A 26,612-nucleotide genomic window follows, 5' to 3' on the forward strand; every position below is an offset into this window, starting at 1 on the left:
AGGTAACTCTGGGTTTTCCTTTCCTGTGGCGATCCTCATGAGAGCCAGTTTCATCATAGCACTTGATGGTTTTTGTGACTGCACTTGAAGAAATCTTCAAAGTTATTGACATTTTCCGCATTGACTGACCTCCATGTCTTAAAGTAATGATGGACTTGTTTCTATTTGCTTATTTGAGCTGTTCTTGCCATAATTTGGACTTGGTCTTTTACCAAATAGGTCTATCTTTTGAAAACCACCCCTACCTTGTCACAACACAACTGATTGGTTCAAACACATTAAGAAGGAAATAAATTCCACAAATTAACTTAAGGTACACCTGTTAATTGAAATGCATTCCAGGTGACTACCTCATGAACCTGGTTGAGAGAATGCCAGGAGTTCAAAGCTGTCATCAAGGAAAAGGGTTGTTACTTATATATAAAATATATTTGGATTTGTTTAACACTTTTTTTGGGGTTACTACCATGATTCCATATGTGTTATTTCATATTTTTGATGTCTTCACTACAATGTAGACAATAGTAAAAACTAAAGAAAAACCCTTGGGCAGACCTACTCATTCAATCTTTTGACTGGTACTGTATATGTCATGGGATAACAAATAGGCATACTAGCCTATATGGCTTCTACTATAAAGTGGCACAAAACAGGCTATAACAATGCAATCTAGGCCTGCTGTTTTCAAATCAACGACGGACTGACAGACTGACATGGGGTCCAGCAAAATAAAATGAGTGATGCTTGTATATGCTAGCTCTATATTAACAAAATGTTAAGTCTTTTTAGCATTGATTTAATCAGGCTTAGCCTATATTTATATCCTTTATTTATTGCTTATATCCTTGCCAGTTACAGCTATAAAACTGAAATCACTAGCCAGGTTTCCATCCAACCTTTTTATTTGAGTAAAGTGTCTGATACATTTTTTTATGAAAGGCCTGTTGGACAAATTTGCTAATTTGTCTGGGAAACTTTCCAAGTGTCGACAAAACAAAATAGGCTCGACAAGGTGTGACCTTTTTGTGTATGTCAAATTAATTATGTGAGAAATGGCTGTGGAAATACCTTTTTATGCTCAAACATTGATATAATAGCCATCATATTAAAGTAATCTTGGAGTCATGCGATATGTTGTCTTAGCCTAGGCAACCGATAGTGGATGCTAGGATTGATGTGCCCAGCCGTTAATACACTCCTGTCCCCGTGGGCCGGCTCGTACATAAAGCATCCACCATTCAGGCTGCAAAGGCATAATCTGCAAAGGCAGATTTTCTGACAATTTAGGATGTTGTGCAACATCCTAAGTTGTCTGAAAATGTTGGAGGAAAATTGTGTTTTTATTAAGATGGTACACATGTTATTGAGTATCATAATTGTGGAGAATGAGCGGAGGGGGTTGCACTGTTATTCAAAAACATTTCCCAATGTTGACAGGTCTGCTATTTGTATGTTGAAATGCATCTGTGTAGGCTACATTTTGTTGTTGGTGACCCTGCATGCAGAAAACACTATGGTAAGCTACAACTGAAAGGTCATTTCACATTCCTTATATTAAGCAAACCAGATGTCAAGATTTGCTTGTTTTTTAAAAATTAACGGATAGTCGGGCACACTCCAACACATCATTTACAAACTAAGCATTTGTGTTTGGTGAGTCCGCCAGATCAGAGGCAGTAGGGTTGATAAAAGTGTGTGAATTGGACCATTTTCCTGTCCTGCTAAGCATTCCAAATGTAAAGAGTACTTTTGGTTGTCAGGAAAAATGTATGGAGTAAAAAGTACATTCTTTCAATCAACTGTCTCATATGCATTATTAATGTAACAATTAGATCTGCCATTCACAATACTGTATGCACAATAGGATGAGGATATTAAGTTGAGTAAGATGGGTGACTGAAGCTTACCCAAATGATTTACCTTTCCCTCCCAAGCACCAAGCACCTGCACTTCTTTGAGAAGCGATGGAAGCTCCACAAAACATTGTTAGATTTAGTCATTTTAAAACTAGGGAACACATTGTATTTTGGAGGTACAAACTAATTAATCAAATATAAAAGTAGTGTGTCAGGCTACAATAATATTTTAGGAAATTCTATTTATACCACAGCATTGTTGAATACTCGTTTCTGATTAGCGAGAAGGGCGTTTTAGAATGGACATTAAAACCAGATAACGAGACAGTTGGAAAAGATACCGGGACACCTTGCAATCATGCAGAACGTATTTGCCACAAAATGACAGAAAGCTAAACCCACAACTACACAAACTGAAATTGGATACATTGCACTCAGGTCCAACGAGGAAAGAACTTTGCTTAGCTTAGATTTGTTATTCCAGACATCTGATGATTACCAAACGTGGTGAGTGATGAACACTAATTTATCTTGTCCCTACTGCTGCAGTCATGACACGTGGCACTATGCTGTCAATTTTATTTGTCACATGCGCCGAGTACAATAGGTGTAGACCTTACCGTGAAATGCTTATTTCCAAGCTCTTAACCAACAAGGCAGTTTTAAGAAAATAGGACGCCTAAAGTATCACAATAAAATAACAATAATGAGGGACCAGGTGTTTTCAGCAACATGTATTTTGTTTTGTTTGTGATATTGGCAGGTTTGCATGCAACAAACTATTTAGCTAGCTTCTAGCCTAGTGTTAGATCTCCCCATAATTAACAGTCAGTGTTGACGAGTTTCCTGACAAGAAGGCAAACTTTTCTAGCTATGCCAGACAAAATTGGGCAGTATCAGCTCATTGTTATGGATGTATCATAGTGAATGTCAATAGAAAACAGCTACTTGGCTGTTATTCTGGCAGAGGTCTTGACTGTGTTAGCCATAGCTAGATAGCTGGCTAGCTAGCTAGGAAACAATGGATAGGAATGTTGCTACCGAGCATGGCAACGGAGCATAAAAACGAACAATGGGTCAGCTCCATAAATATTGAACTAATCGAACAGACTGGGTCGCGTTTCTAGCAACCAAAATATGAGAATGTATGATTTCGTTTATATAAATATCAATAACAACAATGTGCTTAGTATTGTTTTCTTTGGCAACTGTGGTATAACCGGCTTAAACGCAACGGAATAAACTTTGCTGTTATTCTTGCTGCAGAGGTAGTGCCTGTGTAGTCGTAACAAGTTGGCTAGCTAGCAGCAAGTAAGGGATAAGATGGCAACGGAACTTGAAGAACGAACAACTGGGTCGTGTCTGTAAATATCGAACTAATCAAACAAACTATTGGGTTGCGTCTCTAGCAACCAAAAGACGAAAAAGTATGAATTAACTTACAAAAATAAATATCAACGAAAATAATTATTTCTACCAGTGAATGTGTGCTTTCATATTGTTTTCTTTGGCAACTGTGACATAAGTGGGATAAACGCCTCCGTTCTGTACATGACCATGGAAAATGAACTCTGCAAAGGGACTCTGCTCCAAGGTAATTTTATCCCTTACTTATCCACCGTAGTGATTCAAGATGAAGTGCTACATGTGCCTGACTAGGCTACTCTTATACAATTCTAAATAGCCAAAATGGCTACTAAAAACAATTGGTAAAAGGCATATCTCATCAATACATTTTCATCATGTTATTCTCAACATATCCCTACGCTCTGTGTGAACATTCATTGGAGTCCGCTCTGTTGCCATGACAGGCTAACTTGACTGGAACTAACATTAGGCGATGTTAGCTTCTATGCTAACAGAGTTTTATAAATTTAATTCAACTATGAAAATGTCATCAAAATATAACAGTATCATTCAACTCTGCTTAACTTGGTGTTTCATATCATATGCTTTATAGAGTCTTTGCTCACTGTGAAGATACGGATTAAAATTATTTGTTTATCTGGTGCTTCTCTCCAGTTTTCAGTTGGCTCTCATTCAACTGACTCGCTAGCGCGAAAGCCACTGTAGAGCGAGAGCACGTGATCCAACCACTAGAGCATGCGGCTCCCTCTGAGTGCAGAAACAAGCACACCCCTTGACCACAGATGGAACAATGAGACCGATATTTCACCGGATGTATGAATCCGGTTGGCGTTTACACTCACTACCAAATATGGTGATGAGCGGAAGCCCTGTGGCCAGCAGTGGGAGAAGATGGAGCGAGATGGATTTTAGCCAACATTCTGCAAATATTCTCATCGATGAAACATTTGATCTCCATACAGTTTTCTTTTTCCAAAACTATAATCTGTAACTGAGTGGTCTGTGTTTTTGTAGACTTTACCCTTTGCCAACATCTTTAAAAATGGTGTTTAGAAGGAGTGCAAGAGTGAATTGAGTTATTGCACACGTGCTCTTCAGAGTAGGTGTTCCCTAAAGGAAATATGCTAAAACATGCGACTAGGATCTCACTAGCTCGTGCTTGGCTCTGCCCACTATGATTTATTTGCTCCCATTGGAAACGACCGGCTCTGGTCCATCTTGGGTTAGTTATACAAATATTTGCCTTGACTATACATGATTACAGAATGCAAAATACTAGGCTACCATATCTCACATTCTCCCACATTTCTTGTTGGCATACAGGGAACCAAAACATGTGCAAAAAATGTTGTCTTTGATGTTACAAAATAGGACCAACAATAGTAGCCTAATGCCTCTGACTTTATGCCTAATAGTACGTTAGTTGAGAACAAATTCTTACTTACAATGACGGCCTACCAAAAATATAAATGTATCATTATAATACCATCCAACCTACTTTGACCTTGGTGGACTTGTTTATTTAATGCTTTATACTGCCATTGTACCATGGTAACGCACAATTAATAAAGATGGTACCATGTTTTTTTGCTACACTTTATCATAATTCTGAGGTACCATAGTAGAATGTATGGTGCAGGTTAAAACCATGGTATTTCCATGATCCACATCTTTGAAGAATAATAGTACTGCCATGCACCGAAACAATACCATGGTATTGCATCATTTATGCCATGGTATTATTTAGGTGCATGGCAGTACCATCATACCTCAAAGCTAAAACCATGGTACATTTCCATTATTCAGATCGATACCATGGTATAAGTAATGCAATACCATGGTAATATTTGAGTTGTGTAAATAGCATAGGGTCTAGCTATCTGAGATTGTTAAATAGATGTCAACTACATGTTAAACATGAGAATGATTTTGTATTTTGGTGCTATTAATATTTAAAAAAAAATATGTTTGGGTAAATTTAAATTTATGAATATCCTGACATGTTGACTGTGATGTCGCCTACTTGAATAGTTACACATGCTGTATTGAAGTAATCTAAATTGAATATGTATACACCACCAGCTACCTACCATTAGCCACACTCTTTATTTGAGTACATTTTTAAAAATGATTTGCGTTACTTAAATTCTACATAAGTCAAAGTGTGGAGTAGCTCTTCAATCCATTCAGTTGGAGTTGAGACATATTGAGACATGGGCAGTTTTCTGCGATTTTATTTAATTAACAGTGATTTTAAACGTAGATGCTCTGTATAATAAGCAGAAAAAGGCAAACAAGCTGAACTTCAAATAAGACAATGAACAACAATGTTCTTCGCTGAAAAAAGCACATTAATGATATGCATGCAAGCGTTCATAAGCAGCTGGAAGAAATACTAAACTAGAATACTATCAAAACTCACTATAGGAATACTATAGATACTATATTTTGATTAATGATAGTACTATACAAGTATAACAGAGAACATCGGACAGGAAATCCTATATGAAATCCTTTATGAATATTATAGAGGGTGAGAACTTATGGGAAACTATAGTGCCCCCACTATAGGGTACTATAGAAATCCTATAATATCCTAATAGGAGTACTGTAGTTATTTTACGTAAGGGGTCATTTAAGTTCGCAGGCACCTAGTACTGTTGTTTAGTTAGCAGTTTTTCTGTAGCACATGAGATAGAGTTAGCAAAAAAAATGCACTGGATTGATGCAAATAATCATATCATTCTGCCAGGTAGGCATGGGGTACTTTTGTAGCTAGTTAACATGTCATTTTTGGGAAAGCCTTTCCATCTACCAGAAGACTGTTAGGCCTATCATTATCACTGCTATATTTTTCCAGGTCTTTTACTTCATATAACGAGGCATGTCTTGCCTTGCTTCGAAGTAGCCTATTGCCAAAATCCCGCCTTTTATAAAAGGAAGTTTCAAAGACTTCCTCATATGCGTTCTCCTGTTCTATTGGTTTTCTTTCAACTTTGTTTAATTATCTAGCAGCCAAAGGCTTTATCCTAGTCATATTAGCAACCTATGATAGTTACTCCATCTTCAGATCTCCTCTCTCTCTAAGTTTCAAACAGATATTTCCATTTCTGTCCGTGAAACCGCTTGTATGTGCTGTGCGCATTTGAGGCGTTTTCCCGTAAATAGCATTTTAGAACATTCCTGCATAAGCCTACCACTGTGTGTGCACATTGTAGTGCCTAAAATGTCAAGAAATAAAAGTTAAACATTTTAAGCTAAACATTTTGATCTATTCCATCAACCTTATTAATTGATACAGCATATAGCCACTACACTACTTTGACACGAATCGTGGGGATTAGTGAGTAGGCCTATACACAATGCCCACTGAGAAATTTGTGGGTATACAGTGCATTTGGAAAGTATTCAGACCCCTTGACTTTTTCCACATTTGTGTTATGTTACAGCCTTATTTTAAAATTGATTCATTTTTCCCCCTTATCAATATACACACAATACCCCCATTATTACAAAGCAAAAACAGGTTTAGACATTTTTGCAGATTTATTAAAAATAAATCAATTACATTTACATACATTTTCAGACCCTTTGCTCAGTACTTTGTTGAAGCATCTTTGGCAGTGATTACAGCCTCAAGTCTTCTTGGGTATGACACTACAAGCTTTGGCACACCTGCATTTGTGGAATTTCTCCCATTCTTCTCTACAGATCATATCAAGCTCTGTCATGTTGGATGGGGAGAGTCTCTGCACAGCTATTTTCAGATCTCTCAAGAGATGTTCGATTGGGTTTAAGTCCGACTCAAGGACATTGAGACTTGTCCCGAAGCCACTCCTGCATTGTCTTGGCTGTGTGCTTAGTGTTGTTGTCCTGTTAGAAGGTGAACCTTCGCCCCAGTCTGAGTTCCTGAATGCTCTGGAGCAGGTTTTCATCAAGGATCTGTAACGGCGTTCGTCTGTTGAATGGAGTCGGACCGAAATGCAGCGTGTAGGTTACTCATGACTTTAATGAAATAAATCGCGGTACATGAAATAACTGAATACTAAATACAAAAACAACAGAACGGAACGTGAAACTAATTACAGCCTATCTGGTGACTACAACACAGAGACAGGAACAATCACCCACGAATTACAAAGTGAACTCAGGCTACCAAAATACGGTTCCCAATCGGAGACAACGAGAATCACCTGACTCCAATTGAGAACCGTCTCAGGCAGCCAAGCCTAACTAGACACACCCCTAATCATACACAATCCCAATGCTAATAAAACCCCAATACGAACCCAACACATAAACCCATGTCACACCCTGGCCTGACCAAAATATATAACGAAAACACAAAAACATATTGACCAAGGTGTGACAGGATCTCTCTCTGTACTTTGCTTCATTCATTTTCCCTCCATCCTGACTAGTCTCTGTCCCTGCCACTGAAAAACATCCCCACGGCATGATGCTGCCACCACCATTCTTCACCGTAGGGATAGTGCCAGGTTTCCTCCAGACATGGCGCTTGGCATTCTGGCCAAATAGTTCAATCTCGGTTTCGTCAGCCCACAGAATCTTGTTTCTCATGGTCTGAGAGTCCTTTAGGTGCCTTTTGGCAAACTCCAAGCGGGCTGTTGTGACTTTTTACTGAGTGGCGGCGCCAGTCTGGCCACTCTACCATAAAGCCCTGATTGGTGGAGTGCTGCAGAGATGGTTGTCCTTCTGGAAGGTTCTCCCATCTCCACAGAGGAGCTCAGGAGCTCTCTGGTCACCTCCCTGACCAAAGCCTTTCACCCCCGATTACTCAGTTTGGCTGGGTGGCCAGCTCTAGGAAGAGTCTTGGTGGTTCCAAACTTCTTCCATTTAAGATTGATGGAGGCCACTGTGTTCTTGGGGACCTTCAATGCTGCAGACATTTGTTGATACCCTTCCCCAGATCTGTGCCTCGACACAATCATGTCTCTTAGCTCTACAGACAATTCCTCCGACCTCATAGCTTGGTTTTTGCTCTGACATGCACTGTCAACTGTGGGACCTTATATAGACAGGTGTGTGCCTTCTAAGTCATCTCCAATCAATTGAATTTACCACATGTGGACTCCAATCAAGTTGTAGAAACCTCTCAAGGATGATCAATGGAAACAGGATGCACCTGAGCTCAATTTGGAGTCTCATAGCAAAGGGTCTGAATACTTATGTAAATATATAAGGTATTTCTGTTTTCGCTTTGTCTTGGGGTATTCTGTGTAAATTGATGGAAAAAATTATTGAATCTATTTTAGAATAACACTGTAACGTAACAAAATGTGTAAAAAGTCAAGGGGTCTGAATACTTTCCGAATGCACTGTACCTGCATATAGGCCTACCCTCCACTACACCACTGACATTATATATAGGTGAGGTCGCAGTGTGTTCCAATGTATAAAGCCTGCTCTGTGTGCTTACCGTTGGTGCAGACTTAAGAGTAAATCAATGTCCACAGACACTGAATGTAATAGTCCTGCGTCCCATTTTGACATAGCTACACTCCATCGGCGGGGGACACACGGCCTGAACACACACATCCCCACAATTCCCAACCAATGCATCTTCTGTTCATTTGAATGTGTTGACAGTTGGAGAAATGACTTGTGCTGAGAATCGAAAAGTATGAAAGCCAACTGACCAATAGTCTAGAACACTGCTGTACATACATGTTTTGGACTCTGATAAACCCTTTACACTTCCGCTCCACTATAACATGCTGACCACACCGCTCGCGTTGCAAAATAAATGTGCACATGTTATTCAATCATTGCACCCACACTGCTAGTGAGCGTCTCAATAGAAATTGGTTCTATTTGTGATGCTCGTCCGGCCTCTCCCATCTCCTCATTGGTTTTTAGGAGCATATACCCACGTGCCATCTCCTCATTGGTTTTTAGGAGCATATACCCACATGGGTGATTGAAAGATGAATTTAAGACTACACCGGTTGGTTGTAGTAATGCTGTAAAGTTGGTTGCAAACCGCCATATAAAGTCCAAAGAAGAAAAAGAAGCCTGAAGGAAGGAGGAGAGATGAGGAGAAACTAATTTGGTTTACCTTTTTAATCTGTGTATTGTCAGGGTAGAGGACCTTGTGCATTTCAGGTAAAATAACCCAATGTTTATATACCAGGACAAATTAGCTAGCAACAGCAAGCTAGCTATCTAAATTGCCATAAATGTTTACTGCTTTTTGACCTGTCCCCAAATTAATATAATTGGTTGAGTTTGTTTTGATATTTCAACCTGCGTGTCCTGGTCGCTTCTGGTGTGGGTGAACAAAATCAACTTGCACGTGATGGCGGTTTGGTCAGCATGTAAGCTGTTGCTTGAAGTTCTACCTGCTACACAGAGTGCGTTGTTTTGGGAGAGGAGCAGGGGGGAAGAGCATCTTTATTATATTTTCCCCTACTCTACTGTACTGTACTAAATTAATCTGTAAGTACAGTATATTTGGTCCAGTTTTCTGCAAGTACTCATTAAATTGTTGTGAGTGATTGTACTAAATTATCCTCTAATTGCACAAGTTGCATTTGTTTACATTGTGAACCTAGCTAGTCAATGTAGCTAGCTAGTAGTAGTAGTAGCTTCTTGACTTCAGAAATCTTAGTAAAATAACCAGTGGTGTATGCAACCAAAATCAATTTCATTTCTCATTATTTCAATTCACAAGATGGAATGGGAAAATGTATGGAGTAAAAAGTATTATATTTTCTTAAGGTATGTATAATAGTAAAAACAAATATGAAACCCCTCCAAAATAACGACTAAAGTACTTTACACTACTGCTAAATGTCCATGAATGTTTCTACCTGTCCCCAAATTAATGTAGTTGGTGTGGATGGACAAAATCAACATGCGCACGCGCGTGGCCGGTGTAGTTAGCGTGTGAAGTTCTCTGCGTTCATAGTAGGTTAGGGGTCAGGGGTAGGGGCTCAATGCACTTCTCACCCAAGTCTCGGTCTGTCTGTGACTCAAAGTCCTTGAAGCACCGACGAAACTAATGTTTAGTCTGAGGCAGAGTAGCGCTTTCCTCGGCATAATTTCAATGTCACTCGTGTCACGGGGAACTACCCACTCCGCTAGCTCGTCGTCTAGGCTCGCTAACGTCAGCTAATTATAATTTACAGAATGTGTTTTCTGAGTTGCTCTAATAACGACTTGAACGTTATTTAGTAAATGTAAGCATGCCACCCGCGTGTTCACAATTTAATCATTGCATCATTATTATGCGCTATTTTCTAAAGACTTGTACATTTCCCTCTAATTTAGTTAGCTATTCTGATATGTGGTGTGTTTCTATCGCGAAAGTGTCTGAATATGATCTCTGCACATTTTGTCACACACATTACGCTCTAATAATGAACGCCCGGGAGACAAAATAGTGAAGCTCGCCAATCACAGATCCAGACAGCAGTACTTTGTCACTCCCTCTTCTCGCGTAGCCTATCAGACCAGGTCGAAAGGAGGGTTCAGGCTTTCAGAAAAAAAAATCGATTCAAGCGATTCATCAAGGGAGATTTTAAACCCGAGGTTTGGGACGGAGAGTCCTTTTTGGCTGGTTTGTCTGAGGCGGCCAACAGGTCTGTTACACAGAGTGAAACTGTTACTGAGACAAAAAGACGCACACCATGCCAGCAGCACGGTAAGGACACTAGACTAGGGAGAGGACCTGATGTGCATTGTGTTATATAGTCTGTAAAGTACATGGTTCAATGCTGAGGTGTTGGGTCTATCTATACAGTGGATGGTAGGATGCTGAAATTATGGTGTAGCTGGTCTGCTGGTAGGGAAATTGGCTCACCACTCTGTAATCTTAAGCGAGCAGATGGAGAGCTTGTTCAGTAGGAACCTGTGTGTATTAAGGGTGGGGTGTCAATGAAACACTGATTAATTTATTAAGAACGGGTCAACTCCCTAGAGGCCTATTAACATAGTGTATTAATGAAGACTATATATAGTAAGTTACATTTTATTAAAGTGTCACTGCACACTGATACAATTTGAGAATACAAAATACAGAGTTTTTTTTAAACTACATTGTGGACCACTCGAGTTTTGAGACACTAAAAAACAATCATAATCAAACATGGTACATATTTCCTTTGACGTCATAATACATTTAATCCTCTATAGTGTATATATTAGTATCAGTTATTATACATTATACATTATATCATTTATAAACATGTATGCAAAACAATTAAGTACAGTAGATGAAAGGACATTTAGGCACTTATAAAGAAATGACTCCGTTGGAGGATAAGGTAGCAAGCAGGCTTAGGCGCAGGAATTTAAGTTATTGTTACCTGATACATTTTCACACTTCTACAAGGCTGTGCAGAAAGAAACGGCTGAAACGGGGAGGGAATAACCTGAACTTGTCCATCAAGAAACACTTATTTTCGTTTTGCTACGGTGTGCAGTGTGCACTAATGAATACACCCCAGATGTACAGTAGCGAGAGAGAGTTCAACAAGGTTCACCCTGACCCTGCACAGCCTGTCCCCTTTTCTTTTTCTTAAGGTTGAATATTATACCAAAGGTGTGTGTGTGAACTGAAGCCTGATTTAATATGCTTATCACTCTGGCACTGTGTCCCTCAGTGGTGTCAGTCTTTTGACCCGTAGCTGAAACTCCCTGACACTCTCCCACACACAAACGCAGGCAGTCAGGTTTGTTTGTTTAGTCTTCTGTTTTACCATTGGGTCTCGGAGGGGGAGGAGAGGTGGGTAAGGAGAGATGTTTGTTTAGAAACATGTTTGGGATAACGCTCGTCACAAGACTCTACAACTGTTACAAAATAAAGCTTTGTGTTCAACTCAGCCCTGGAAGACACACTGCTATCCTCCTGCTTGTGCTTTTTTGTGAAATATGTCATGTGATGCATGAATGAATATAGGGCTTCTATCACATCTGTGTTAACACCATCTGTGTTCACAGTCCATATTCTCACCCATTGACGTGAGACGGTTTAGGCCTACCTATAATTCTGCCGTTGCGTGAATGGTACACTTATGGACGGTCAATGGAACGCATAGACTATGTTATTCCACCATATGCATATGACATTATCTTATGGTTTGTAACAATACAAAACTAATGTTGTGACTGACAATAATTGTGTGTGTTTTACAGCCCTAATTCTCTGTTCGGGATGGGGAACCCCCTGCTAGACATCTCAGCCGTCGTGGACAAGGACTTCCTGGAGAAGTGAGTCACTGGGGAAGGGGCGTAGGTGGCTTTCACACCTAGTTCGTTAGGATTTTTTTTTTTTTTATTCTGGTGCTTTTACCCCTTATGTTTGGTTCGTTTGAACAGGTGTGAACACCATCTGGACTCTGATGTGCATTACACAAGCGCACAGTTAGTTGAGATAGTATGTACATGTAGGTAGAGTTATTACAGTGACTACACATAGATGACAAAAGAGACCTGCAGTGGTGTAAAGAGGGGGGGAGGGGGCATTGCAAATCGTTTGGGTAGCCATTTGACTAGATGTTCAGGAGTCTTATGGCTTGGGGGTAGAAGCAGTTTAGAAGCCTCTTGGACCTAGACGTGGCGTTCCAGTACCGCTTGCCTTGCGGTAGCAGAGATAAGTCTTACTTGGGTGGCTGGAGTCTTTGACAATTTTTAGGGCCTTCCTCTAACACTGCGTGGTATAGAGGTCCTGGATGGCAGGAAGCTTGGCCCCAGTGATATACTGGGTCGTTCGCCCTACCCTCTGTAGTGCCTTGCAGTCGGAGGCCGAGCAGTTGCCGTACCAGGCAGTGATGTAACCAGTCAGAATGCTCTTGATTGTGCAGCTGTAGAACCTTTTGAGGATCTGAGGACCATGCCAAATCTTCTCAGTCTCCTGAGGAAGAATAGGTTTTGTTGTGCCATCTTCACAACTGTCTTGGTGTGCTTGGACCATGTTAGTTTTTTGGTGATGTGGACACCAAGGAACTTGAAGCTCTCAACCGGCTCCACTGCAGCCCGTCAATGCTCGGCCCCATTTTTCCTGTAGTCCACAATCATCTGCTTTTTCTTGATCACGTTGAGGGAGAGGTTGTTGTCCTGGCACCACACGGCCAGGTCTCTGACCTCCTCCCTATAGGCTTTCTCGTCGTTTTCGGTGATCGGGCCTATCGTTGTGTCATCTGCAAATTTTAATGATGGTGTTGGTGTCGTGCCTGGCCATGCAGTCATAAGTGAACATGGAGTACAGGAAGGGACTGCACACGCATCCCTGATGGGCCCCTGTGTTGAGGAACAGTGTGGCGGATGTGTTGTTTCCACCTGTGGGCGGCCCGTCAGGAAGTCCAGGATCCAGTTGCAGAGGGAGGTGTTTAGTCCCAGGGTCCTTAACTTATTGATGAGCTTTGAGGGCACTATAGTGTTGAACGCTGAGCTTGGTTGAAATTGATTGTTGATCATTGATAGAGAACTGTTTTCAAGTCTTTCCATAGATTTTCAAGCAGACTTAAGTTAAAGCTCCCGAGTGGTGCAGCGGTCTAAGGCACTCTCTCAGTCCAAGAGGTGTCACTTCAGTCCCTGGTTTCGAATCCAGTCAGTATCACATCCGGCTGTGATTGGGAGTCCCATGGGGCGGCGTACAATTGGCCCAGCGTCGTCCAGGTTTGGCCGGGGTTGGCCGTCATTGTAAATTAAAAATACGTTCTTAACTGACTAGTTAAATAAAATAAAAATACTATTTAAAAAACAAACTCGGCCACTCTGGAACACTGTCTTCTTGGTAAGCAACTCCAGTGTAGATTTGGTCTTGTTTTTTAGGTTATTGTCCTGCTGAATGGTGAATTCATCTCCCAGTGTCTAGTAGAAAGCAGACTGGACCAGGTTTTCCTCTAGGATCTTTCCTGTGCCTAGCTCTATTTAGTTTCTTTTTTTATTCTACAAAATCTCCGCAGCCCTTAACGATTACAAGCATACCTATAACATGATGCAGCCACCACTATCTTTGAAAATATGGAGAGTGGTACTCAGTAATGTGTTTGGGGAAAATGCAATACAACTCCTTGTCTATAGGACAAAAAGTGGGGGGGAAGCCACATTTTTTTGCAGTATTACTTTAGTGACTTTTTGCACCAGGATGAATGTTTTGTAGTATTGTTATTCTGTGCAGGCCTCCTTCTTTTCACCCTGTCAATTAGGTTATTGTGGAGTAACTACAATGTTGTTGATTCATCCTCAGTGTTCTCCTATCACAGCCATTAAACTCTGTAACTGTTTAAAGTCACCATTGGCCTCATGGCAGTTTCCTTCCTCTCTGGCAACTGAGTTAGGAAGGACACCTGTATCTTTGTAGTGACAGGGTGTAATGACACACCATCCAAAGTGTAATTAATAACTTCACCATGCTCAAAGGGATATTCAATGTCTGCTTTTTCTATTTTTACCATCTACCAATAGGTTCCCTTATTTGTGTGGAATTGGAAAACCTCCCTGTTCTTTGTGGTTGAATCTGTGTTTGAAATTCACTGCTCAACTGAAGGACCTTAAATTGATCTGTATGTGTGGGTTACAGTGATGAGGCAGTCATAAAAAAAATAATGTTAAACACTTATTGCACACAGTGAGTCCATGCAACTTATGTGACTCCTGAACATATTTAGGCTTGCATAACAAAGGGGTTGAATACTTATTGACTCAAGATATTTCAGCTTTTCATTTTATATTAAGTTGTAGAAAAACAATTAAGTTGTAGAGAAACATCACTCCACTTAATCAATTTAAGTTCAGGCTGTAACACAACAAAATGTGGAAAAAAGTCAAGGGGTGTGAGTACCTTCTCAAAAGCACTGTATAACACACTTTTCAATGTAAATTTGGTCGGATCAACCAAAAAGTTGTTTATTGCAGCTTTTAACCATTGTATGTCAAAATAAATCATTTAGATCCAATAATAAAAACAAATAAACAGTTCTACAACTGAACATCAATAATCAAGAAAGTACCTGCCCTGCAACAAAATGCTGAGTGATACAGCGTATTTAAGCAATAAGGCCCGAGGGGGTGCGATAAATGGTCAATATACCAAGGCTAAGGGCTGTTCTTAAGCACAACGCAACGCAGAGTGCCTGGATACAACACTTAGCCGTGGTAAGCTGTTCAAGAATAAACGTTTTTGGAAGTATTCCATGCTAAAGGAGCTCCTTAAACCTGACTTTGATCTCAGATGGATTAGACCCTTTCTTCTTAAACGTTTCTGCCCCATATCATCGCAAAGCCTATCTCCAACCTTTTTAACCTTTCTCTCCTTTGGGGAGGTTCCCATTGGTTCCTTTTATTTAAATGGGGAGATCAAGCTGATCCTAACTGTTATAGGCCTATTTCTGTTATGCCCTGTTTATCAAAAGTGTTGGAAAAACTTGTCAATAATCAACTGACTGACTTTCTTGATGTCTAGTATTCTCTTGGGTATGCAATCTGGTTTCCGCTCGGGTTGTGGATGTGTCACTGCAACCTTAAAAGGTCCTCAATGATGTCACCATTGCCCTCGATTCTAAACAATATTGTGCTGCTATTTTTATTGACTTGGCCAAAGCTTTTGATACGGTTGACCATTCCATTCTTGTGGGCTAGCTAAGGAGTATTGGTGTCTCTGAGGGGTCTTTGGCCTGGTTTATTAACTACCTCAGAGTGCAGTATATCAAGTCAGAAAATCTGCTGTCTCACCCACTACCTGTCACCGAGGGAGTACCCCAAGGCTCGATCCTAGGCCCCACGCTCTTCTTAATTTACATCAACAACATGCTCAGGCAGTAGGAAGCTCTCTCATCCATTTATATGCAGATGATACAGTCTTATACTCGGCCATCATTGTAAATAAGAATCGCCTAGTCAAATAAATAAAAAATGCACAATCATGCACAATCATACGGCCTCCCGAGTGGGGCAGTGGTCTAAGGCACTGTATCGCAGTGCTAGTTGTGCCACTAGAGATTCTGGGTTAGAGTCCAGGCTCTGTAGCAGCCGGCCGCGATCGGGAGACCAATGGGGGGCGCACAATTTCCCCAGCGTCGTCCTGGTTAGGGGAGGGTTTGGCCGGCAGGGATGTCCCATCTCTACTCCTGTGGCGGGCTGGGTGCAGTGCACGCTGACACGGTCGCCGGGTGCACAGTGTTTCCTACGACACATTGGTGCGGCTGGCTTCCGGGTTAAGCAAGCATTGTGTCAAGAAGCAACTGTGGCTTGGTTGGGTTGTGTTTCGGAGGACGCACTGCTCTCGACCTTTGCCTCTCCTGAGTCTGTACGGGAGTTGCAGCGATGAGACAAGACTGTAACTACCAATTGGATAACTGGGATAAATTGGAGAGGAAAAAGGGGTAAAAAAAAACCATTAGGTGAGACAATTTCATTTGGCCTTTTAAGGGAAGGGCTGTTATGTTAACATGGTAATTTGGGCACTCCCTGGTCTGATTTTGTTTTAAATCTCAGACTGCAATGTCTTCCTAGCAGCAGACTGTTGCAACAAACTCAAACTAACATCGAAAAACAACCTAGCACGTGAACAAAATTATTTAACTGACCAAGAAACACGTCAACATTTCGTCATTTCGACCTGCTTCTTTCTAAACTTGGGCTTTGGATTATTTTTTAAAATTATTGTTCCCAAACGCTCTGTGTGACCACCTGCCAACGTGGTTGGCGGAATATACATTCATACAAAATCTACACCCTCATTTGGCTGGTGTTAATTTCCAACCATGGTGACAATATTACCAAATTGAGAATGAAGAGACTGATGATCAGCGCAGCATGCATTGACTAAGAAGGGAACAGAGTTTACCAAATAGCACTTCTTTCATATCCTCCTACAGAAGTCGATGCAGGACAGACGTTTTGATTGCTATACCCTATCGGAAAGAGAAGATTCCAAGGTTTCTAATTAACCTATTTTTGCCAAACAGCTCTACAAATTTTGCTGATGGTCTCTCTGTTTCATAACTTTTTCCAATAATAACCATGGCTCCATGCCCATGTGAGTACAGGTGACAATCAGCAACAGCTATTTGGGATTTAATTTTTCTGTTATATTCCATTATATATTTACTGTAAAGTATGTGTTGACTGTGGTAGGGCATGGCGCAGCCATAGATTTGCATGGCTCAGCCATGCACAGATAAATACAATAATGTAATCACTAATTGTGAATGAAGAACAGCGTGGGCCACATTGTATTAATATTGTCTAATTATACTCTCAAAACAGTTTACCCTTTATCAGTCCACCAAATCCAAGCAGTCTTATTAGTTTACTCTAGGTCTATTTGGAGTAGGTTACACAGTGAGCGCGTGCGTAATTTACAATGAGAAGAGCAAGACGAATGGATGAACATGCTGCATTAGCGTTACTACAAGATTTGAATGAGAACGACTTGGATAGCGGGGAAGAAATGGATTACGACATCTCTGATTATCCTTCTGATTAGTGCTGAACAGCTTTCCATATCTGGGAAAGACTCATATCGGGCAGCAGGTGAGCGAGTGTTGGATAATGTGGTGGTGATGCTTGTGGAACCTTATATTGGCAAGGGGCAAAATGTCACCATGGACAATTTCTTCACTGTCATTGGCAAACAAGCCTGGTCGGCACCATAAACAATGGAGATGGGAGCTCCCTCCCTTAGTGCAAAAATAAGGCAACTGCACAGTAGCAGTTTCCCACAACCTAGTTAAATAAAGGTTAAATAAATAAATATTCAAACAGTGCTTCGGAATTGCAAGCCAACACTCTTGAGCACCATGCATCCGACAGTCGACAGTTGCCATTGATCGGGACACAACGAGAAAACCGGAGACTATTGCACACTGCAACGAACAAAGGTATGTCACTATGACGTAATACACATCGCCATATATAGGTAAACATATGCAATGCATTATGCTCTTCTGTATCACACTTGTTGTTTTTCCTATAAGAAAATTATCCTCACCTTTTTTATTCTATTCCATAGGTCGGTGTGGATGTTTTGAATTAGATGGCACTGCTGTACTCGGTGAAAGGTGGAACTCGCCGCTGGCTTGTTGCTGTGTTCTACAACCTGCTTGACTTGGCTGCTAACAACGCACACATGGTTTTCAAGCAGTAATTTAACAAAACCATGAGCAGGAGAGACTTTATCTGGCACATGGCTACGTGAGAGATATGAGGGCCAAGGCAGCAGCAAAGATTCCACGCGGGCCATTGCGCAAGCAAAATTGCATTCAGCTCCCGGGGAAGAGAAACTGCCAGGTGGGCAGATGCACTCGGGAACAGAACCCGCGACACCCGTTTCAGCTGAAAGTGACTTGTTTGTGGGAAGTGTTGCAAGTGAAAGTGACAAAGATTTGTGTCGATTGTTAGGACAAGGGATTGTTATCCCTAAACGAGATCCAACTGTTGGGTGAAGACACACACCATACTGTAAGCACGAGCGAAGCAAAAAATGTGTCCAATATCTTGCTGACCGTGCGTCTTGGTTTGGATATTTTTATTTGTTTTGTCGTTATAAAAATGAGCTTTTACTGTGTTCCAACGTATATTTTTGATTCATAGTTGTAACAAAGGCACTCTACAAATAAAATGTATTTGACACTTGAAATTCTGTTAATTTTTTTATATATATATATTTTTTACATATAGCCAGCCTACAGTAACATAAGGAAAAGTTATGTTATTTTGAATATAAATGTTTCCGGATTGTAATGTTACCTAAGACCTTTAGAAACCCATCCAAATGATTATTTTTCCAATCGCATATATTTAATATATTTATTAGACTGTTAGAATGTTGACATCCAAAAGACGTGTCATTGGCTGCTATTGGTACTCGTCTAGGCCCTGCTATTCATACAGTCATACAGTCGTGTCATGGCTCTTTTGAGAATGAAATGCTTAAAGTTATTGTATTTTATGATATTTATCTCAAAGTACTCCTATAGTGTAAAATACACCTATTTAGGGAAAGTCGGGGACAGGTAGGTTAAAGGTTTTTATTGAAATTACTAAATTGAAAATGGTCAGATTGACCATCTTGGCCGTTTCTACTATCTTTTGGTATTTTTTCATTAGCCCATTGTTGATAAAGTCCCAAAATGTTTAGAATGTCAGCAAGTCAAGTTTTCAAGATATAGGATTTTAATTTTCACTGCGTTTTGCATCATGGCGATACAATTTTCACTATGATGTGGCAAGTGAAACTTTGCTTCTTGAAAATTCTATATCTTTAAAACTTGACTGCTGACATGCTAAACATACTGCAAGATAGTTTGAGTGGATTATTCGTTTAAGCCTACCTATCACACTGTCTACTTGAAATGAATGTAGTCCAGTAATAACCAGGCAATTGATTTAAACAATATTTATTATTCAACAGCTTATACTTTGTCAGTACAACTTTTTATATAACCATCCCAAATTAAGCAAATAGGCTAACTATGATGCTATAATTCTACATGGCTTGACCTAGCAATTTGAAAATAGGTTTGAAATACAGCTCTCCCTTTGCTTTTTTCAACAAACATAATTGTTCATGGATAGCCTCTCATAATTCAAACAATGAAAATACCAAGACACGCCTATTTTCTTCCGCCACCTATAAAAACAGGAATTTACCTCATCTCAATGTTTTGAGATGCTAACATGAATTGACTAGGTAGATAACCTCTTCCAAAGAAGTCACACATTTCTATCTTACAATTATTTGGCTACAACGCACTCTAGATTGGGAGGAATAGGCTAAGTACTGTGACAACCAGCCCCGGTCTCCCCTATTCACAGCAATCGGCGGTTATTGCGTTTCCTCCCGCATGTTGTTGCTGTCTTTTATATTAATTCCCAACCTTTTGGACAGACACCACACCCATACGCACCTGAGTGGCTGGAAGCGGCAACTGTCAGCCACTGAGCAGGTTAGGGTAACAGATGATCCATCCTCAAGGCCACAAACTGCAGTAGGTGGCCCCTTCTCTGAAATATATTTTCTTAGTTTAACAAAATGTTAAACAGTAAGCCTACATGTTACACAAACCTTTTTGGGGGGGGCAGTTTTGGAAATGCTATATTGTAAAACCGAATAAACAGAAACTGACTTGAACTGGAAGTTTGGAACAAGAACCCTTTTGGCTCACAAAAGCTACATGCTCCGCCTCAGTTGCTAGCTACCACTTACCCAGTCTACCCTGACTGAGACCATGCCCCAGTGCTCCACAGTGTGCGTGGAAGTGTCCTGTACTGACACGTAGGGCTGACCGTCGGATCATTCCAAAAGGCCAGGGCCAAACTATTTCACTGGCCTCATTTCTCCCCCACTCCTCGCCCTCTCTTCAGCCCCCTCTCCTCCCCCACCCCTGTTCTATCAGTGGCGTCTTGGCTGGCATGGGCTCAGAGATATCACATGTACACTACCGGTCAAGAATTTAGAACACCTACTCATTCAAGGGTTTGTCTTTATTTTGTACTATTTTCTACATTGTAAAATAATAGGGAAGACATCAAAACTATGAAATAACACTAATGGAATCATGTAATATTTTAGATTCTTCAAAGTAGCCATCCTTTGACTTTGATGACAGCTTTGCACATGCTTGGCATTCTCTCAACCAGCTTCATGAGGGGGGTGTATACAGAAGATAGCCCTATTTGGCAAAAGACCAAGTTCATATTATGGCAAAATAAGCTCAAATAAGCAAAGAGAAACGACAGTCCATCATTACTTTAAGACAATATGGAACATGAGTTATTTCATAGTTTTGTTGTCTTCACTATTATTCTACAGTGTAGAAAATAGTAAAACATTAAGAAAAACCCTTGAATGAGTAGGTGTTCTAAAACGTTTTACCGGTAGTGTATGTATGAGATATAGCTAGCAGGCTGGCACGGAGACGGCCATAGTAAGGGACCAGATTGCGTGTGTGTGTCACTCTGGCCTGTACCATCATGTCACAGTGCTATGAAGTTGTATGTCACCAAATGAAGAGAAAAGGGGAGAGATGATGAGTTCAGAGTGGAGGAAATGTATCTGGACTGAATCATTGGGGTTATTGGCCTGCTACACTAGACCTGTAACTCTTTCCGAGCGTGAGACGCTCCTCGATGCGCTGGTGTAGCTCCTATGTTGGGGTAGTAGCTGTATGTAGTGAGAGCATGTTAAGGGTTAGATGGGGTTTGGATAAAGTTTATATAGGTTTAATGAGTGTTTAGTAGTTGTATGTAGTGGGAGCGGATCAAAGGGCTCTGCTAGATTACAGCCCCCGAGACCAGTCTGTCTCAGACCACTTACGTAAACAATGGATTAGAACTAGAATGTGACCAAACCTCGGAACATTCTTTGGTTTTATGGAACAATCATTTTAGTCTGGACTCACATTCAACACACACACACACACACACACACACACACACACACACACACACACACACACACACACACACACACACACACACACACACACACACACACACACACACACACACAAAGCTGATAAATACAGAGAGAGCTGTGGTGTAAAGTAATCAACTAGATCCTGATCAAAGTGGAGTGGGTTTTAATCACCTTGTTGTGTGCGTATGTATATAATCAGAGGGGATTTCTGTGTGTCGTAGAAAATGACATTTAAAGGGCACACTCAGACTTTGTTCCCTGAAGCTCTCCTGTTTTTTTCATCCTCAATGACTGAAAGATACTCATCTCTTTCTTTCGTTCCCTCTCCCCCTTCCTGCCCCTTCTCTCTCATTCTCTCTCTCAGGTACGGTCTGAAGCCCAACGACCAGATCCTGGCCGAGGACAAGCATAAAGCATTGTGAGTACCTCCTACCACTCACATTAATTCAATCAATCATTCAACATCGTCCGAGATTCATCTAAAGTCTTAGTTGCCTCACATTTGCCTTATTTCTTTTTTGCATGAAGAAGTGTTTTTCCATTTTAAACTCCTGAATGTCTGTGGTCGCTGTTCAGGCATACATATAGGGTCCGTAAGTTCACACACTGAGCTGTTCTCTTTGCTGGAGTGGGCTGGACAGAACAGGCACGTTCTAGAATTCACCAGCACGAGTCTAGCCAATGATGGGGCAGGAGGTTCAGAACTAGCCAATAGAAGGGCAAGAGGCCTAACCTCCCCCACCTGGCCGGACTAAAGCAGTTTGAGGAAGAAAGTCTACATTTAATCACATAGAGATAAGAAGACAGCTGCGGTGAAGGAAAGGACCGTGGAAGTTTTCTCCGTGGTTCAGTAGGGTAAAACCAACATTGCCTTCGGATCAGATCTGTATATCATATGAATGTTGTACCATAAAACATTGAGCACTTATTTTGGCATTGGGAGATTAATTTGGCATGTAGCTAGCTAGATAAGCATTTAGCTTGCTTCGTCAGATATTAGGCTTTTGGAAAGAGCTTGACATCAGCAAGTTCTCGTCCTGGTTGTCAGTCGGACTACTGTCATCACCACTATAGATGGCAAGCAAATCAATCAATATTTGGATATAGCCATCTAGTTTATTTCCTGAAAGTTAGCTTGTTAACTACCCTACCGGTCAAAAGTTTTAGAACACCTACTGGTTGCAGGGTTATTCTTTAATTTTTTACTATTTTCTACATTGTAGAATAATAGTGAAGACATCAAAACTATGAAATCACACATATGGAATCATGTAGTAACCAAAAAAGTGTTAAACAAACATTAAGAAGGAAAGAAATTCCACAAATTAACTTTTATGTAGGCACACATGTTAATTGAAATGCATTCCAGGTGACTACCTAAGGACCTCATGAAGCTGGTTGAGAGAATGTCAAGAGTGTGCAAAGCAGTCATTAGTTCTACTTACCACTATGTGTAGCCAAATGTACAAAGTTTATACCGGTACATTGCAAAGTAAACATTATCAGCCAACAGTACATCGGCAAATGTGCCCTTCTGCTGCTTGACAGGCAGAGTCCACAAAGGATGGGAAATTAAGCTAAACCACTCATACTTGTCAGGTATAGTTAAATTTTATTTTATATCACTCAAACATCAAATTAATGGTGACTGACATCGTGAGGCTTCCCTCGCGTGTCTGAATTTACACGATCAATTGATGTTTACAGATCATGAAAAGCATGCAGTTACTTGCTGTATAACTCTGATGATAGAGCTAAATGTGAGCAATTGTTTTGCATCCAAGTAATTGGAAACGTGTAGTTCTGGCTATGCTCTTCAATAGGTGATGATATTCCAACTAAATATTTAACATTTATTTAACAATCCCTTGAAAACGACACACAGTTGTCAATAGTTTTAGTGGAGCTGGGAGTCTCCTTGCCCTCCAGCAAGCAAATTATTGATAAGGACCTACTAAGCGTCTCAGAGAAGGAGTGCTGATTTGGGATCAGTTTTGCCAATTAGATCACAATTAATATGATTACATGGACAAGGGGAACCTGATCCTAGATCAGCACTCTTAGGGGGCTTTTCACGTCAAATTGTTTTGGAGCGTTTCTTTTACAACTCTAGTGCGTTTCCCCCCTAATTCGGTTTGTTTAGACTGGTGTGAACACTATTGTACTCGAGAGCACACTAAATAATGCACTGTGGTTCACTGCAGGTGAGAACTTATGATTGGTTGCAAAATGCATGCATCATAACTTGACATGTCTGAAACATTCTGAGTAGAAGCTCATCCGATTAGGGGCGATGTGGGCTATAAGGGTTAGGGTTGGAATGGCTATTGCTCAGTTTCCTCCCACATGTTGTTGGAAGACCAAAGCGAAAGTACTATGAAGATTGGGACACGCAAGTGATGCTCACAGATGGATTTAACGTGAGCATTTTTCCAATAAACAAATGACTTGCATGGACACGTGGTTTTTGTTTAGGACTTTTTTTTAGTTTGACATTTGGCAATGTGAAACCAACCGGACCAAAAAAAAGGAATACAATGTAACAAAAAATCGGACTCTGATTCAAACTATAACTCAAAACTATGTGGGAAAGCCCTTACTCTGAGACATTTGATTCATTCTGCCCCAGAAAATCTGTACATAATTAGTATATCTGGAGCATGTCCAGACAGAGGGAGCAACAGTCTCAGCTGTGCAGAGTTTTGTTGTAGCCTTGGGAGTTTCCCTCCACTCTAATCCAGGCATTCTTATTGGTCGAGGAGAAACGTCTCACTGCAGGAGGCTTATTGAGACTAAGAAGTGTAACATTCATGACGTTGCAGATATAAATTAGTCGATTTATTCTACTCTTCAGACAATCATGTATGTTCTACACAATACATTTCTATCTGAACGTTTTGTAACTTTTTGTCATTCTGAACGGACCCCAGGTTTAGGTGTTTGAGCTGTGTCCTAGGTGTGTTGGCCCCCTTCCCCCCCCAGCCTTAGTCCATTCCTGTCCAGATGTTTGAGTTGTGACCAATACTGACATCAGCTGTTCTGTTAGCACACAACCACCCTGCTCTAGTTGAGTCAGCAGACAGACTGGGCAGTAAACAAACCACTAAGGTTGGGAAATAGCTGTGCTGGAGGGGGAAGGCCTCTGATTCACTCCTGTGCGTCTCTTTCAGCCAATGGCGCAAACAGTCTCGCAAAATCTCATCCTCACCTCCTTAGCTCTGTTCTGCTGGGCCAGCCCTATTTTAGTCCGTTTTACATGCATCCCCCCATTAATACACACGTGGACCCGCATATGTACCCACGCAAACACCTCCCTCTCTCCCCCTCTACCATCCCCTCTCCATCTCTCACACTCTCTCTGTCCGTCTGTGTGTGTTATCAGTAGGTGATAAGGCTTCTATATATAGAGAACAGAACATGTTACTTGGAGCTACTGGGGCCATAATGGTCTTTAGCTCTGTCTCAGAAGAAAAATTATTATGTTTCTCATACCATATGTACTTAATCCTGGTAAAGCTTGAAACCATACAACAAACTTCCCTGTTGTCTTAAACATTGTACGTGCATGTGTGTTGTAGGTTTGAAGAGATTGTCAAAAAGTTTAAAGTAGAGTACCATGCCGGAGGAGCTACACAGAACTCTATAAAAATCGCCCAGGTATGAGACGTACACACACACTTAGTCATTACACTATCCCACTACCTTTTTCAAAATGTGTAAAGGTCGCCCAGGTATGTCTCATTCAGACACACTGACACACACCACACGCGCTAACCTACTTAAACACACACACAGTGGATGATCCAGGATCCCCACAAGGTGTGTACGTTCTTCGGCTGTATCGGAGAGGATAAGTTTGGGGAGATTCTGAAGCAGAAGGCAGACGAGGCCCACGTGGACGCCTACTACTATGAACAGACAGAGGAGCCTACAGGGACCTGCGCCGCATGCATCACCGGAGACCACAGGTAAACACGTCACTCTCTCACTCTCATAATACACACACTCCAAGGACAACAGGTCAAGGCTCCACTCCATCTACCTACAGTGGCAAGAAAGTATGGGAACCCTTTGGAATTACCTGGATTTCTGCATAAATTGGTCATAACATTAGTCCCAACAATAAATAAACACAGTGTGCTTACACTAATAACACACTGATCATTGTATTTGTATTGTATATATTGAATTCATCATTTGAACATTCAAAGTGTAGGTTGGAAAAAGTATGTGAACCCCTAGGCTAATGACTTCTCCAAAAGCTAATTGGAGTCTGGAGTCGGCTAACCTGGAGTCCCAATCAACGAGACAAGATTGGAGATGTTGGTTAGTTGCCCTGCCCCGTAAAAAACACTCACAAAATTTGAGTTTGCTATTCACAAGAAGCAATGCCTGATGTGAACCATGCCTCGTACAAAGATACCAGAAGACCTCAGATTAAGAATTGTTGACTTGCATAAAGCTGGAAAGGGTTACCAAAGTATCTCTAAAAGCCTTGATGTTCATCAGTCCACAGGAAGACAAATTGTCTCCAAATGGAGAAATTTCAGTACTGTTGCAACTCTACCTAGGAGTTGCCGTCCTGCAAAGATGACTGCAAGAGCACAGCGCAGAATGCTCAATGAGGTTAAGAAGAATCCTAAAGTGTCAGCTAAGACTTACAGAAATCTCTGGAACATGCTAGCATCTCTGTTGACGAGTTTACAATATGTTAAAGACTAAACAAAAATGGTGTTCATGGGAGGACACCACGGAAGAAGCCACTCCTGTCTGAGGTTCGCAAAAGAGCACCTGGATGTTCTACAGCGTTTCTGGCGAAATATTCTGTGGACAGATTAAACTAAAGTTGAGTTGTTTGGAAGGAAGGAACACACAACACTATTTGTGGAGGAAAAGGCACAGCACACCAACATCAAAACCTCATCCCAAATGTAAAGTATGGTGGTGGAAGCATCATGGTTTGGGGCTGCTTTGCTGCCTCGAGGCCTGGACAGCTTGCT

At 41.0% G+C, this 26,612-nt stretch overlaps 1 protein-coding gene across 2 annotated transcripts in view; it reads left to right on the forward strand.

Moving 5' to 3' along the window:
• Positions 1-26,612, forward strand: part of LOC124041487 (adenosine kinase-like) — a 50,345-nt gene that overhangs the window by 12,859 nt on the left and 10,874 nt on the right. Inside the window, exons 1-5 of one of the 2 annotated variants that reach the window (XM_046359119.1) lie at positions 10,735-10,890; positions 12,384-12,458; positions 21,977-22,030; positions 25,191-25,269; positions 25,408-25,580. In XM_046359119.1, the coding sequence (XP_046215075.1) occupies positions 10,877-10,890; positions 12,384-12,458; positions 21,977-22,030; positions 25,191-25,269; positions 25,408-25,580 (395 nt within the window). In that variant the 5' untranslated portion in view covers positions 10,735-10,876. Of the gene's footprint in view, positions 1-10,734; positions 10,891-12,383; positions 12,459-21,976; positions 22,031-25,190; positions 25,270-25,407; positions 25,581-26,612 lie in introns of those variants that run through there. The other variant, XM_046359118.1, reaches the window with a different exon arrangement.

The sequence above is a fragment of the Oncorhynchus gorbuscha genome, linkage group LG08 (assembly GCF_021184085.1).
Source record: "Oncorhynchus gorbuscha isolate QuinsamMale2020 ecotype Even-year linkage group LG08, OgorEven_v1.0, whole genome shotgun sequence".
In the NCBI taxonomy this organism is placed as follows: domain Eukaryota; kingdom Metazoa; phylum Chordata; class Actinopteri; order Salmoniformes; family Salmonidae; genus Oncorhynchus; species Oncorhynchus gorbuscha.